This window comes from Dothidotthia symphoricarpi (genome assembly GCF_010015815.1).
Source record: "Dothidotthia symphoricarpi CBS 119687 unplaced genomic scaffold P153scaffold_36, whole genome shotgun sequence".
NCBI lineage: Eukaryota > Fungi > Ascomycota > Dothideomycetes > Pleosporales > Dothidotthiaceae > Dothidotthia > Dothidotthia symphoricarpi.
In genome coordinates this window covers 20,917-36,361 of record NW_022985043.1, presented here as the reverse complement: position 1 = coordinate 36,361, position 15,445 = coordinate 20,917, and the positions used below count along the sequence as shown (strand labels likewise).

The window sequence follows — 15,445 nt, the reverse complement described above, 5'->3', positions numbered from 1 at the left end:
CCAAAGGTATAGAGAAACAGAATGGTGAGGTTGCAGAAGTAAGACGGATGCAATAACACAAGCAATATGCCCAATCACCTGCATCTGGGAAGGAAAATCACAAACTTGACCAGATGACATGTGATGAGGGTATGAAGGCAATGTACTAGAAAAAAAGATGAAAGCTGTGTGATCAAACATTGGAACATTGAATAGAAAACATAGCAGATGACAGACGTGAAAAATGAAGGCCCTCTAGGTCAATAACACAAGTAATCAAACAACAAGACTCCAGAGAATATGAGAAAAAGACACTTGATAGTTATAGAACATAGATCTCGAATGATGCTCAAGACTCGAGATACGTCAAGTCGAGAATTGAGTAGACTGGTAGAGTGAAAGTAGAGAAGACTCCTTGATTTGAAAAACGTGGCTTTCGTTATCAGTTAGACGACCCGGTGTGTCGTGGAAATTATATCGTCCTAACGCGATATTCGGTCTCTTCCCAACCTACTCAAGCTGCGATATATGTAGTCCTTTGATTCTCTTATCTTTTTACTGTAGCAAGACTGCACATCTATGCTAAATACGTGGAAGAGATCGACCGAAAGTGCAAACGCTTTCCAAAATTCTACTGAATGTGACGATTGATTTTGTGAATGTGCACGCACAAGTCTTACACAAGAAACGAGACAATCGTAAGATACCAGATGATGTACAGAAAGAAATGAGCATGAAGCTATTTCAAGTTGCTTGACTCAACTTTTTCGCCAAAAAGAATCATATTCAAAATACTGAACCACAGAACCTTATTCTGATGATTTTCAATCTCAATTTATGTCTTCGAGACTTTCCACGAATCATAGCATTTACGAGTGTTGTAGTTGAGTTACACTCTTGCTGTGGGTCGGCCCCAGTTGCCGTTTCGGGTTAGGCATGCGACAAACGCTCAACGGGTCCCCATCATTATCCCAGCACCCTATCAACAAGGTAGACTGTCTGACTCACGACTTCGTCACCCACTATAAAACAAGAGATGACCTTGATCTAGAGCATTAATATCACGCAACCAGCAGCGCTCAAGAAAATACGAGGAAGCGACAATCAGCCATCACGATGAGTTCGACCCCTGAGGCTCAACACATGCAACATGTCAGCGCTACTGAGGCTACATCCTTTGTCTCCAACGTTCTTATCGGTAACGGAGTTTCGGAGGACAATGCTATTATCGTCGCCAAATGTCTTGTTGAGGCTGATCTACGAGGTGTGGATACACACGGCATGAACAGGATTCCCTCATACATGGCGCGCATAAGACAAGGCGTGCTGGATCCAAAAGTATCGCCGACGATCCGTCAAGTCACACCAGCTGTTGCCCAAGTCGATGGACACAACGGCTTCGGGTTTCTTGCAGCGCACATGGGCATGAACGCTGCAATTGACATGGCTAAGACGACCGGCATTGGTATGGTCTCCGTTTTACATTCCAACCACTTTGGCATGTCAGCCTGGGTTGTACAGCAAGCGTTGGACGCAGGTATGATGAGTCTCGTCTTCACAAACTCGTCGCCTGCTCTACCCGTTTGGGGAGGCAAGTCGAAGCTGATGGGCGTATCACCTATAGCCTGCGGGGCCCCAGCCGGGAAAGGCAGACCGTTCATTCTTGACATGGCACCATCGGTTGCTGCACGCGGCAAGATATATAAAGCTTTGCGAAGAGGGGAGAAGATTCCTGAGGACTGGGCACTCGACAAGGATGGCAGCAGGACGGACGATCCGGCCAAGGCACTTGAGGGTGTCATGCTACCCATGGGTGGGCCTAAAGGTTCCGCACTCGCTATCATGATGGACATTTTCTCTGGGGTGCTGTCTGGAAGTGCGTTCGCAGGCCACGTCACTAACCCTTATGACCCATCCAAACCAGCAGATGTTGGTCATTTTCTTGTGGCTATCAAGCCTGATCTCTTCATGAACATCGAGGAGTTCAAGGAAAGAATGGACTACTTGTATCAACGCGTCGTCGGATCTGACAAGATGGCAGGCACTGACCGTATCTACTTCCCAGGAGAAATTGAAGACCTCAACAAGGAAAAGCGCCTGAAAGAGGGAATACCGTTAGTAGAAGCCGAGATCCAGGCGCTTAACCAGGAGGCCGGACGTGTAGGAGTCGCCTCCCTGGTGCTCCCGCTCAGATCTCGCTTGTAATTGAGGCTCAATGTCGGCATTTGAAGTACATCGGGCATAGCTCAACCGAACATCCCACCTTGAAGCTCAGAGGCGTATAGTGTTAGTTAGATTTCCCCCACGTGACATCACATCATTCACTGGCACACACATTCACTGGCACACACATGCACCCGCCCACTAGGCCCGCCAGTCTGTGCCCGAGCCCCTGCTTCTATATCAGGCAGCTGCTCCTCCATAACATATCCCATAGAACATTTCATAGTCAATCAACTCTACTCCCATATTCTACTCATGGCGGTACCGAGTCCCTCCGACGATCGAGTTTGTCCTAAATTCCAGATCCGATGTGTTTTGACCAATTGCTAGAACATTACTGGTTCGGTACATCAACGGTACATTCCCCACAGTCTTAACTGCCGAAGCTCGAAGCTCAAAGGCCGATGGATGCGGGGTGGATAGCCGCTCATCAATTTGGATGCTGGCGTGACAGGGTTAAGCAGGGATACGGTCAATATCGGGTGCTTACGTCCGTTGCCAAGCAATCAAGCTCAACAAGCTGCACGAGTCGAGAAGGCTTCCCCCCGGTCAAGCATCTAAAGCCCCACGCCACGGCCTCGGCATGTAACCTTGTTGCAGACGATTACCGCAAACTCGAACGACACAAACACGGCGAGTCGTCTGAAGCTTCCACCGTGGTGTACATGGCAGGGCTACCTCGCTTCGGAAATTGCAATACGCTAGACGACATACAGTCTGTTCTTTACAATCGCATCTTACAAGGTATTATGCAAATCTAGGTATGTTTTGTGCCCTTATCTAGTTTTAGGAAGGTCAATGAGTCTAAAGTACATTGTAGATAGTAGGCCGTGTGGGACAGACACTGCGACAACCAGACCACGAAATTTAATACAAAATACTGCGGTTTTGCATGTATTATTTACTAGTACGGCTATTTAGAGACTTCGGTACACTCCCTTACTTATCCGCTGGTCATGTACACTACTTTTGCCTAACACCACAGTAAGGGCTTGCCAAGGTCTGCAACGCGGGGAGATTCGGTGTCGGTGAACGGACCCGACTGCCTTTCCTGGAGACGGGCCGCTGCGATCGACAAATTCACTAGTAATCGGAGGGGGTTCTGGGTGTGACAGACTAATGTGGGGTTACATGGATGATTTCTGGGGTGGGTGATGCAAGTTGTGGATATTCCGGTACAGCTACTGCATCTGCAGTGTAGTGCGCAATTGGAGTATTCATAAGAAACATCCCGCCCTCCTCGAGCTTTCACATCGCAAGCCTTCTTCCCAAAGTCTCTCGTTGTCTCTACCGCTTTTGGCCAAGATTTGAGGCTCTCAAGAGAACGCGCATCATGTGGAATCCGTGGAGAGAAAACTTGAAGGACACGCCGAAAGAGTCGCTCAACTGGCGACTCTGGTATGGTGTCTTTGGTAAGATGAACTCTCCAGAGCTTGCATTGCGTGGCGTCTAATATCGCATAGTGTTTGGTATCATGGGCGCCGCCCGAGGTATCGATGAGGGTCTGATCGGAACAACCGCAGAACTCAAACCTTTCATCAAGAAGTTCGGCCTTGACGACCCCACCAAGAGCAAACATGACCTCGCGGATCTCCTATCCAACATCACCTCTATGGTGCAGATGGGCTCCATCCTGGGATCCTTGATTGCTTTTGCGATAACGGATCGTATTGGTCGTCTATGGTCCACACGGCTTCTTTGCCTCATATGGGTTACTGGCATCACCATCTTCTTGACCAGTTCACTCACTGGCAGTGTTGGTCAGATTTATGCTGGACGTTTCATTGCCGGCGTTGGAATCGGCCAAACTACAGTCGTTGCGCCGACCTACCTTGCGGAGACCGCACCTAGAGCCATTCGAGGTCTTTGTGTGGGTGCCTTTTCTGGATCAGTCTATCTGTCAGTAACCTCTCTCCCATGAAGCAACTGAACTATAGGCTTATATTCTTCTAGTGGTATCATGCTTGCATACTTTGCTTCTTGGGGATCGTCCATTCATATTTCGTCAGCGACTGACAAGCAGTGGCTCGTTCCCAACAGCATGCACATCATGTTTGCTGGCCTTATCTTCATACTTTCATTCTTCGCCAGCGAGAGCCCTCGTTGGCTGATCAAAGTCGGAAGACATGAGGAAGCTCTTGAGAATATGTCACGCCTACGAAAGCTACCTGCTGATCACCCGTACATCACGTCTGAGATCATAGACATCAACGACCAATTGAACAGAGAGAGGGAAGCAACGATGGGCACAACATGGCTGGGTCCAATTAGAGAGTTGTTTTCGACCAAGGCCAATCTCTACCGCATTCAATTGAGCATCATGAGCCAGCTGCTCGGTCAGTGGTCGGGGGCGAATAGTATCACAATCTACGCGCCGCAGTATTTTGCGATGATGTAGGGTTCTCCGCACTGTTTGTATCTGGCCTCACTGACTCTTTCCAGGGGTACGACAGGTCAAAAAGAGAAGCTCTTCGCTACCGCTATCTTCGGTGTTGTCAAATTTGTTTCCAGCATAATTGTGAGCCTAACGAACTACACCAACGAGCGATCATTGACAAAAAATTAGTGTGCCCTTTTCCTCATCGACTACATCGGACGAAAGCGATCCCTTACCTCTGGTATTACCCTACAATTTGTCTCCATGCTATATATGGCGCTATTCCTCTTGATCGATACTGGAGTCAGCAACAAGAGTATTCCGCAGACTCCTAGTCAGAAGCGAGCAGCCATGGCTGCCATTGTCGCGATCTACTCCAGTGGCTTCGGTTGGGCATTGGGCTGGAACAGTATCCAGTATCTGATAAACTCCGAAATTTACCCACTTAGACTACGCGCATTGGGTGGCAGTCTTGCGATGACGTTCCACTTCGTCAACCAATACGGAAACTCCAAGGTATGCCCTTCTCTCAACGAGTTTCCCAATTCCCACATACTTACGTCTTACAGGCTGTTCCGTTGATGTTCCTCTCTATGACCACTGGTGGTACGATGATGTTCTTCAGCTGCGTCACTGGGCTTGGTCTATTTTGGGTTTGGTTTTTCTTGCCAGAAACATCTGGCAAGTCGCTTGAAGCCTTGGACGAGATTTTCAACTTGCCCTGGCATCTTATTGGTCGCAAGGGCGCACAACTCACCCGAGGAACTGGTGGCATGTCGGAGGTCTTGGATACCGCGGGCGAGAAGGCTGCCACAGCTCAAATGGAAGATGCAGCCGAAAGGGATGGTGTTCAGACGCACAGTCAGAGAATGGAGCAAAAGGTCTAAGACGGCAAGGACAGTAGTGGTAAGACGGAGCGTGATTTATGATCATGAAGCGTACGATTTGTTCATGAGCGTTTATGTCCACTTCACGAATTCGAAATGCGATACGCCAGAAATGAATTCCTCAGGACGCGATTGCAAGATACACAAGTGATTAAGAAAGCTCTTTCAATAGTGTGAATCTACGTCGAATTTCTTCCTGCAGTCCTAATGATAAGAATGCAATTACATAAACGGGTTGACGAATTAGCTTCTCCTCCCATCTCTGTAGATGATGAACATGATGCTGAGGCCCGAAGACGAGAGTGAAAGCTAGTAAGCCCTGAATAGCATGGTGAGAGTCTCTCGACATATGATGTTTGTCACGCATTGCAGAAGGAAGGATGCTTACATCATACGGTTTGATTAGAAACGAGAGTCAAGAAGAGCAGGTTCCAATGTGTTTAGCACTTTGGGACAAGGTTCCTCGTTTGTACAGCTAAATGACGCACACAAGCCTGGTAAAAATCGTTGAATCAACATGGAATGTCCACCCAGATATCAGAAAAGTGGGGGAGAAGGTAGATGTAGATACCAAATAACGGAAACTAGATACAAGTTGCACAATCAGTTACGCTATCCTCGACACTAATATCGATGCTAGACATAGTTCTCCTTGGTTCCCTGCTTTGCGCTGCGGTAGATAGCGTCGATCATCCTGTGCCTGACAAGCGCATCCTCGAACGTCGTAACACTGTACCCCTCATCCAGTCCGGCACCAGCCCAGGCCTCCCAAGCCTTACCAACACTGAAATCCAGTTCACCTGTCTTGCCAGGGTAAATGACTTCAGGCTCTTTCTGTGCTACCGCGCTTCCCATACTCCTGAACGCGTGGTCCTCCTTCACAAACTTGACCGTGGGCTGGAATGTCTGAATATTGCCTGCCATAGCTCCACCCAGTCCCTCACCATCCAGGATAAGTGTACCTTCGGTACCGATGATCTCCCAGTAGAAGTCGCGGTTTGTGCGTGAGTAACCGGGAGCGTAGGTTACATCTACTACTCCGCCGCCGTTGACAAGGAAACCACTGATGCTGACGTAGTCGTGCGCGGATTTTGCGACTGTTCTCAAGGGCTTGCCTTCAGAGTCTGTGACTTGTAATTCAGGACGCAGGTTAACGAGTGTGGCGGATAGGTCCTTGATCTCGCCCAGGACGTGGCAGAATGCATCCACAGTATGACCAAATGGAATTGTAACGAGATTTGCACCAGACTCTATTGGAAGAAGGTACTCCAGTTTCTCGACGATAGTAGGGCCGAAAAGACCTCCATGACCATATCTAATGAAGTTAGTCTTATTCAAAATCGTAGCTAAGAGCTCAACGTACAGTGTTGTACTCAGAATCCTTCCTAGTTTTCCAGAGGAGACGATCTCTTTGGCTTTCAAGATAGACGGACTCTGGCGGGCTTGTAGACCAACCATGGTTCGGACGCCCTTTTCTTTCGCTAGCTGAACCATTTTTTCAGCGTCGGCAAGATTGCGAGCAAGTGGCCACTCAGAGAACACGTCCTTTCCAGCTTCAAGAGCAGGGATGATCAGGCCATAATGTTCAGGAACGTTGACACTGACGGCCACGATGTCTACATTAGGATCTGACGCGAGGCTAGAGGGGTTCCCGTGCGTAGTCACTCCATCCAGAGAGTACTGCTTAGCAGCCTCATCTGCGGACGCCTTTGAGCTGTTTTGGAGTGCTGTGATTTTGTAGTGAGATGACTGCTGCAAGTATGGCAGGTGTGCTGCGACTGCCCAAGATCTGCAACTTGATTAGCATGCTTCGATAACCACCCCCAATGCTCATACCCTTTGGCAGATAGGCCAACAAGACCAACGCGTTTCTGATCAACCATCGCGGCGTATGAGGGGTTGTTACTAAGGATTTTTTTCCAGTTGGACGAGAGCCGTTGAAAAGAGCTGATCTGCAGTTGCCTCTAATCAGAATACTGTTTATTTATTTATTTCTAACATACTATCGTGATTTCAAAGCACCTCTGCGTATGCAGTAAGCTGAGGTCTTTGTAATCACAGTGGGTCGATTCAAAAGCACGTCTGTCCCTTTAATGAGCTGATCTATCGGTGATCGTATGGCGTAGTAATGATGAAATTGGTGTATTTGGTTTGGCCGCAATTGGCCCGCATTGCTGAACAACTCATGAGGTGTAAGCTTGCGAGCAGTGTTTTGCCATAAAGATGTGTTGATTGGTCAAATAACCGATCGATAACGTTTAAGTAGATAAGGGGCTGTACCTACAGTCAGCTATCTTACTAAATCCGCTAACTACTAAAATTAAAACTAAAAATTGTAAACGTTACATTATATAATTATAATAGATAATAGTAAAAAAATAAATATAAACTAATATAATATTATTATATACTTTACTTACTTTTAATATATTATATCTAATATTATTTTTAAATAATTATATATTTATAAGTAGATATTCTTTATAGATAAATACTATATATAAAATATACGCTAGCGCTTACTTTATTAGAACTTTTACTATATAAAGCTAGGATTTATAATATTTCTAGTTATATTTAAATTATATATATTATTTTACTCTAATAGTATTAACTAAGTAATAATTAATATTAACTATTACTACCTATCTACTTAGTACTATCTAACCTTACTAGCTATACTACTTATAGTTAATTTTACTTTATTATAAAATAAAATTAATAAGAACTTTTATAATAATTAAAAGGTAAACTAACTAGTAAAATATAAAAAAAAAGTTAAAAAGAAGGTATTAAAAGGTAAACTAAAAAGTAGTAACTTAATAAATAAAAATTATAGTATAAAATTAGAATAAAGGTTACTAACTATATAAGATAATAATTAGTTATAATAGTTTAGGGCTTTAAATTAAGTAATACTAAAATGTTTATAAAGTTAAATAATCTAAAAATAAATAATATTTAGATTAATATATAATAACTTTACTAGATATACTAATTACTTAAAATTAAATATAACTTTATTTTAAATACTAACTAGTTTTATACTAATATTAATCAAGTTATATTTAAGCTAATTTTCTAAAAGCTCTTAAATATTTTCAAAATTAATAAATATAAAAAAGAGTATATATAAAGGTATATAATTATAAAAAAATAAATTATTATTTTTTATAATTAATTATACTAATAATACTAATATATTAATCTGTAGGCTGTAAAGTAAAGAGGTTAAAATACCTAGTACTAAAGAAGTAAATATATTATACTAGAACTAAATTATATTTAGTTTATTAATAAATATAAGAAACTAAAACCTTATAAAATTTATATCTATACTACTTTTAATATATACTTATAATATATTATATAGCTTTATATTAATATAACTATATTTATATTTATTAGTATTACTAACTAATACCTTAGAATTATTAACTTAGATACTATTAGTAATATACTAATATTTATTTAATCTAATTATAGTTTTAAAACAAATATACTAGCTTTCTATTATAATATAATATTAAAATTTCTTAAATCAAAACTTAAATTTAGATAGTATTATATATATAGTATAAGTATAGTAAACTAATAAATTAAAGTATAGTAAAAGTAAATTTTAAAATTATTATTATTTTAGTATTAGGTAAGAAAAGTAATAGTTTAAATAGATTATTATATAGTACTAATATTTACTAGACTTTCTTTAACTAGCTTTAAATAGAATATTATTTTAGTATAAGTTATCTAGCTAATTATATAGTAATATATATTAAATATATACCTATTCTCTAATTTAAAATCCTTATATTTATTAATATCTAAAATAATTATAAAACTTACTATTAAAAAGTATAACCTAATATTATAGCTAGTAAGCTTTATATACTATATAATAATTATTTACTAAGTATAAAATAGTATAAATGCACTATACTATAAAAGATCTTTAAGTAAGTATATATACAGATTTTACTATAAAATAGAAATATCTATATACTACTTAATATATTTATATAAGTAAGTATTCAGCTAGTAAAGTTAGAATTAAACCTAAATTAAGTAATATATAGTAAAGTAAGTAACTATTAAAAGCTATACTTTAAAGAATATCTTACTTTATAGAATTATACTTAGTTATATATAAATTTATACCTTAAGCTAAAGTTATTACTAATAATTAACTTAGTTAGTAAGTTTAATTAGGTCTTACTTAATAGTAATTCTATACCTAAAGGTAAGCTAAAGATAAATCTTTAAGTTAAAAATAAGTATATAAAAATTTTAATTAAGCTTAAAGCTTTAATAATTTACTTTATGAAGTAAGTTAAATTAAAGATCTATATAATTAGTAATAGTCTTAGCTAACTATTACTATAACTAAACTTAGTTTATATATTAATATTATAAAACTTTATTAATTAATAAACTTTTAGTTTAATATTTTTTATACTTATACTTAAATCTACTTACTTATATAATAGTAAAAAATACTTTTAATATTTTAAAACTTAGTTAGTTCTATACTAAAACTAAAAGCTTATACTATATCTAACTAAAAGTATATTATATTAACTATAAAAAAGTAAAATAGTTTTTAACTTAAGCCTATTACTATACTAGAGTTACTTAAAAATAAACTTAAAATTATATTATAAATATAATCTAGTAAAAAGATCTTTACTTTTACTTTAGCTAATTCTTTATATATATAAGCCCTTTTAAATACTTAGAAAAGTTATTATAACTTATAAACTAGTTATATAAAAAAGCTAAAAGCTAAAATATATACTTCTACTACTAAACTAAGTTATAGAGTATTAGTTTTAATTTTAAATACTAGATAAAAGGTTATAATCTAGGTAAAGAAGAAAAGTATTATTATAAAAATATAATTACTAAGGTACTATACTATAAGCTTATATATAGTATTTAACTATATAAAGCCTATTAAAAGTAAGTATAATAGTTTTTTCTAACTATTACTATTACTAACTATAACTAAGTAAGGTTTAGGTATATATTTTAGCTAACTAATAATATACTAACCTTAATAATTTTATTAATAACTACTTCCTTTTTAATATCTAATTATATAACTAGTTTATACTTAGTTATTTTTTAAAAGTATTAGCCTTATAAGTTATATAAAAAGACTTTCTAGTTATACTTAGGCTATAACCTTAGATAAAGATAGATAAAAATAAGGTACTTTTAATATTTACTAAAAATATATAATATAATACTCTTATATATATTTATTTAAGGACATAAAGAAAACTAAAAGTATTTATAAATCTTTTACTTTAATACCTAAAAGAGAAAAAAGAACTAGATAAAGTTTCCTATTAAAGAAATAAGTCTTTTATAATAAAAAATAAATACTAAATACTACTTTATTTATCTATAATTCTACTTCTAAGATTTTTAAAATTAAAGTTAAACTTAAGTTTACTAAAATTAAGTCTTTAGACTTTTTTCTTTTACTAATAAAATTACAAAAAATAAAGAAAAAGTAAATAGTATTTATTAATCTTAATTATTTTAGGTTTATAGCGTATTTATACTTATAGTATAGGCAGATAGACGTAATATAGTAAGAATCTAATATAGTAACTTAGTATAAAAGCTAATACCTAGCCCCTTTTTATATAGTAAATATTAGTAGAAGTATATAGTAAAGGTAATAGAGAGCTTATTAGTATACTGTCTCTTAATAACTAGCTGCTTAATATACTAATATAGATATATATTTAAGAGCCTAGGTAGCTATTAGTTAAAGTTTAGTTTAGTTATAAACTCTAGTTTTTATTATAAACTATAGCTAAGTTATAAAAACTCTTTTATTAACTAGTAATTCTAAATATATAATAAGTAGCTTTAGAGAAGGTCTAGGTAATAATAGTTTATATAAGTAAGCTATTATATAAAGATTCTTTATACCTTAAGGCCTTCTAACCTATCTTCTATTCTATCTTTAATCTTTTTTTACTATAACTAAGATTATATACCTATAATATAATACTATTACTAAAGCCTAGATATTTAAGCACTATATTCTACAGTACTTTAGTAAGGTATAAATTACTATATATAGTTCCTAATACTATTACAGTACTTTAGATATTTATAGTAAGATTTCTAAAGACCTAACTAGATAGTAGAAGAAGATAGAGAGTATTACTTAATATAATAGTAATATATTTTTGTTATAACACTACAGTGCTCCCGTAATTACGCCAAGAGCTCCTAGAGCTTAGAGTAACTATTTATCTAATCTCTACGTAGTATATATAGTTACTCTATAATTAATTCTTTATAGAGTAGTAATCTAAATAATAGATTACCTAAACCTACTATTTCTAGCTCTATTTTCCTCTACAGTTATAAGCCTAGCACTTTAAGATTACAGCAATATTCTCTCTATATAATTACTTACTAGAATACTAGTTTAGACACTCTAATCTTATTTAAATCTCTTAAATCTTAACTCTAAAGATTACTACAATCTTAATACTATATTAGACACTGCTCTACCTATAGGTAGCTATTAGCTTAAGGATAGCACTACCTAGACTAACTAGTATATATAGCTTTAGTTCTATACTCTAAGTAAGGGTATATAGGATTAGATTAATCTAAGTACTCTAGATATAATAAACCCTCTAGATTAAGCTCCTAAACGCCTAGAGCTTTCTAAAACTAATAGGAAATTAGAAGCCTTCTAGAATAAGATTACTAAGTATAGGGCACTTATAAGTAACTAGGTATCTAAAAGCTTATAAATTTAGAACTTCTAGAACTAGGTAAATACTATAGTAGAGCTAAAGCTTCTAGCTCCTACTATAATAAGCCTAGTAGATAAGAAGTAATCTACTTTTTAAGCTCTAGTTTATATATTAAAAACTAAGCTTGCCTTAACTAACGTAAGCTTAAAGGACCTAGTTAGAGCCTAGTATTAAGCTTATCTTAAAAAGGTAAAGCTTAGATTAATTAAGCCTAAAGCCTAGTACTGTAAGTAGAACTACCTATATATTAAAGCAGTAACTTATAAGATTACAGACGTTAAAGGGTAGCTTATAACTTAAGATTTCTTTAATACCCTTACTCTAAGACTAGCTCTAGAGTAGGCCTAATTAATATACTAATCTGTAATTTAGGAAAGTATACTTAGAAAAACTCCTCTAATACTCTTATAAATTAGTAAAATCTTCTTAGTACTACTCTAAGAGCATGCTCTTTAATCTATTAGAAATAACCTAGAGATCTTTATAACTCTTAGAGGAAGATCCCCTTTAGGTATACTAATATAGGGATTATTAAATAATAATAGGTTAAAGAGGCCTAAAGCTTCTAAATATCCTTACTAAGATAATAACTATCTACCCTATAAATAGGAGCTACGTACTTACTAAAGACTCTTATTAGTAGTTACTAGAGCTTTATAACTAATCCCTAAGAAAGAATATTAGCAGATTCTTACTAGGCTAGTAGATAAGAAGTACACTGCTCTTTAAGCTTAGCTAGCTAAAGAAGAATATATAATCCTAAGTAGATCCTTAGAAGCTCCCTACCTAGGTAGAATAAGTACTATAGTAATTAATCCTAAGCTTCTTAAGCTAAGCTTAGGGGTATATAATATTATAGATTTTAACTCTTATCTACTCTCTAAAAGTATAATTCTAGACAGCAGATTAGCTATATACTTAGTAAATACTAAAGATCTAATTATACTAGGAATATATAAGAAATCTAATAGAATCTAGTGCATTAAATTAGGTACTTAGGCCTTCCTAATTAGTAGAACTAGAACTTAAGTACTTAAGGGAGCTATTAATAGCTTCTATAGAGCTTACACTAAAGACCTTACGCTCTATAATATTATAGTAGTTAGAGAATTCTACCTAAATATTATCTCTAAAGCTTAGCTTAAGTAGAAAGGAGTCTAGTATCTTAGTTTAAATACTATACTGCAGATTAGATTATTAGATAGAAGTACAGTTCTAGCTATATTATAGTATAGGTATAACCTAACTTTCTTTAAATATAATTCTCTACTATTCTACCTATAAGTTATAAGCGTAACACTAGCTAATTAAAAGCTCTAATTATAGGTAACTAATACTTACTCTAATTTAGAGGAGCTTTAGTACTTATGCTTAGGTTACCTTAAATCTAGAGCTCTTTAGGTATTACTTAAGTATACTTAGAATATCTATATAAAAGAGATAGCTTAATTAAGATATAAGTACTACTTAGTAACCTACGCAGCGTAAGTAATCTCCTAAAGACTAAAAGAGAAATCCCTAATACTATACTAGTAAATTACATAGGATCTCTTTAATATACTAAGTAGTAAACTAAGGAAAGTATAGATACTCCTAATTAAAGATAACTATAGTAGAAAGATCTATATATTTAACCTTTATATAAAATTACTGCCTAAGATTATAAGAATATTTAAGAGCTTTGTAAGCTTTCTAGTTACTTAATATAAGCTAAGAATTACTTAAATCTAGTAAGATAATAATATTATAACACTCTCTTAGAGAGGGTAATTACAGTTTAAGATATAGGTAGAAGAGTAAGAGATTTAAATTAATAATACTCCTTTATATACTTATAAACTAAATAGTAGAGCAGAAAGAGTAGGGTAGGAAATAATTATAAGATTAATTAAGATAAGGATTAGTATAAACCTACCTAAGAAGCTTTAGCTAGAAATAGTAGCAGTAGCTACCTAGCTCTATAATATAAGTCCTTTTTAAGCCTAAGAGATAAGAGCTCTAAATAAAGTTTTAGATAATTAGTTTTATTAATACTTTTATTACTATAATCCTAAGCCTATAAGATAGGCTATAGTAGATCTATGCCTAGATTAGAGTAGTGTATATACCTACAGTTACTATGTATATTCCTTAAATAAGGATTACGCAGCTAGGCAGGATAAATAGGGCTTTAAGGTAAGCCCTAGGAGCTATATTAGATATCTAGTAGGCTATAAAGCTTTAAATATCTATAGAATATAGGTCTTAGTGCTTAATTAAGTAATTACTACTAGGAATATAATATTTAATAAGTATTCCTTCTATAAAGAAGTATCTAAAGAGATCTCTAAGGAGGACGCTATACTAATTATTAATATTCTAAATAAAGGTAAGATTACTAATACAGGAGAAGCTTATAATTAGCTCCTTAAAGAATTAAAAGTATAAGAATTTATAAAGATCTCTATCTACCTTATAGAAAACCTAGAGAGCGCTATAATAAAAGAAGTAGAGTATATAGCTAGCTAGCTAGAAGCTTAAGCTAATAGTAAAGTAGTACCTATATAAGTAATACGCTTAGCTAGTAAGTTATAGAGATTTCCTATAAAAAGAAGAGATAACTCTATAGAGTAAAGCTTACTAAGGTAAGTACTAAGTACTTCTAGGAAGCTGTGTTCCTACTATAGGAATAAGCGTAATTAGGCTAGTAATTTTAGTAAAGTATACTTAACTAGAGGATTAGATTAACTAGACTTATAGGGATTATTATCCTATAAGAGAGAGCTTATAAGCTCCTTTACTACTACCTTAACTAGATTAGATACTCCTCTAATCTTAGTATATACAGTAAAACCTCCTAAGTAATTATATATAAAGAAAATATACCTACCTACTTCTTATAAGAGTAGGAGAAAGAAAGGAGAAGATCTAGATAATTATCTTCTACTAGGGCTTAGGGGAGCGGGGAATATAGGGGTATATGCTCTGCTATATTAAGAGTAGAGTAATAATCTTATAGCTACCTACTTTCTAGAAGTAATTAATACTCTATACTAGGATAAAGACCTAACTATAATCTATTTAATTATTAAAGCAGCTCTTTATAGTAAAGAAAAGGCTTATACCTATTAGAATAAGCTACTAATACTACTAACTAAATAGAGAGATCTCTATAGCTATAAGTATAAAGAGCTATTTTAATAAGCTAT

At 35.5% G+C, this 15,445-nt stretch overlaps 3 protein-coding genes across 3 annotated transcripts; 2 read left to right on the top strand and 1 right to left on the bottom strand.

Annotated features, from left to right (window-relative positions):
• Window positions 1-1,062: 1,062 nt before the first annotated feature.
• P153DRAFT_371742 (Malate/L-lactate dehydrogenase) lies at window positions 1,063-2,447 on the top strand. The gene has a single exon (XM_033669335.1). The coding sequence runs from the start codon at window positions 1,096-1,098 to the stop codon at window positions 2,182-2,184; it is 1,089 nt and encodes a 362-aa protein (XP_033517743.1). The 5' UTR covers window positions 1,063-1,095; the 3' UTR covers window positions 2,185-2,447.
• A 1,088-nt stretch (window positions 2,448-3,535) lies between these two features.
• On the top strand, window positions 3,536-5,466 carry P153DRAFT_391673 (general substrate transporter; the record flags this gene model as incomplete). Its single annotated transcript, XM_033671085.1, has 6 exons — window positions 3,536-3,614; window positions 3,666-4,101; window positions 4,156-4,596; window positions 4,645-4,720; window positions 4,769-5,095; window positions 5,149-5,466. 6 exons carry the CDS (start codon window positions 3,536-3,538, stop codon window positions 5,464-5,466), a joined length of 1,677 nt encoding a protein of 558 aa, XP_033517742.1.
• Window positions 5,467-6,015: 549 nt separating this feature from the next.
• P153DRAFT_402021 (NAD-binding Rossmann fold oxidoreductase family protein) lies at window positions 6,016-7,629 on the bottom strand. The gene is made up of 3 exons (XM_033671962.1): window positions 7,303-7,629; window positions 6,830-7,255; window positions 6,016-6,781 (listed from the first exon to the last, which is right to left on the bottom strand). The coding sequence occupies exons 1-3, from the start codon at window positions 7,347-7,349 to the stop codon at window positions 6,103-6,105; spliced, it is 1,152 nt and encodes a 383-aa protein (XP_033517741.1). The 5' UTR covers window positions 7,350-7,629; the 3' UTR covers window positions 6,016-6,102.
• Between the last annotated feature and the right edge of the window lie 7,816 nt (window positions 7,630-15,445).

Bases quoted from the DNA above. Each gene is read 5' to 3' on its own strand.
- P153DRAFT_371742 (XM_033669335.1), top strand. From the start codon at position 1,096: ATGAGTTCGACCCCTGAGGCTCAACACATGCAACATGTCAGCGCTACT.
- P153DRAFT_402021 (XM_033671962.1), bottom strand. From the start codon at position 7,349: ATGGTTGATCAGAAACGCGTTGGTCTTGTTGGCCTATCTGCCAAAGG. The intron at 7,256-7,302 runs GTATGAGCATTG...ATCAAGTTGCAG, and splicing joins GTTGGCCTATCTGCCAAAGG to ATCTTGGGCAGTCGCAGCAC. The intron at 6,782-6,829 runs GTACGTTGAGCT...TAACTTCATTAG, and splicing joins AGGATTCTGAGTACAACACT to ATATGGTCATGGAGGTCTTT.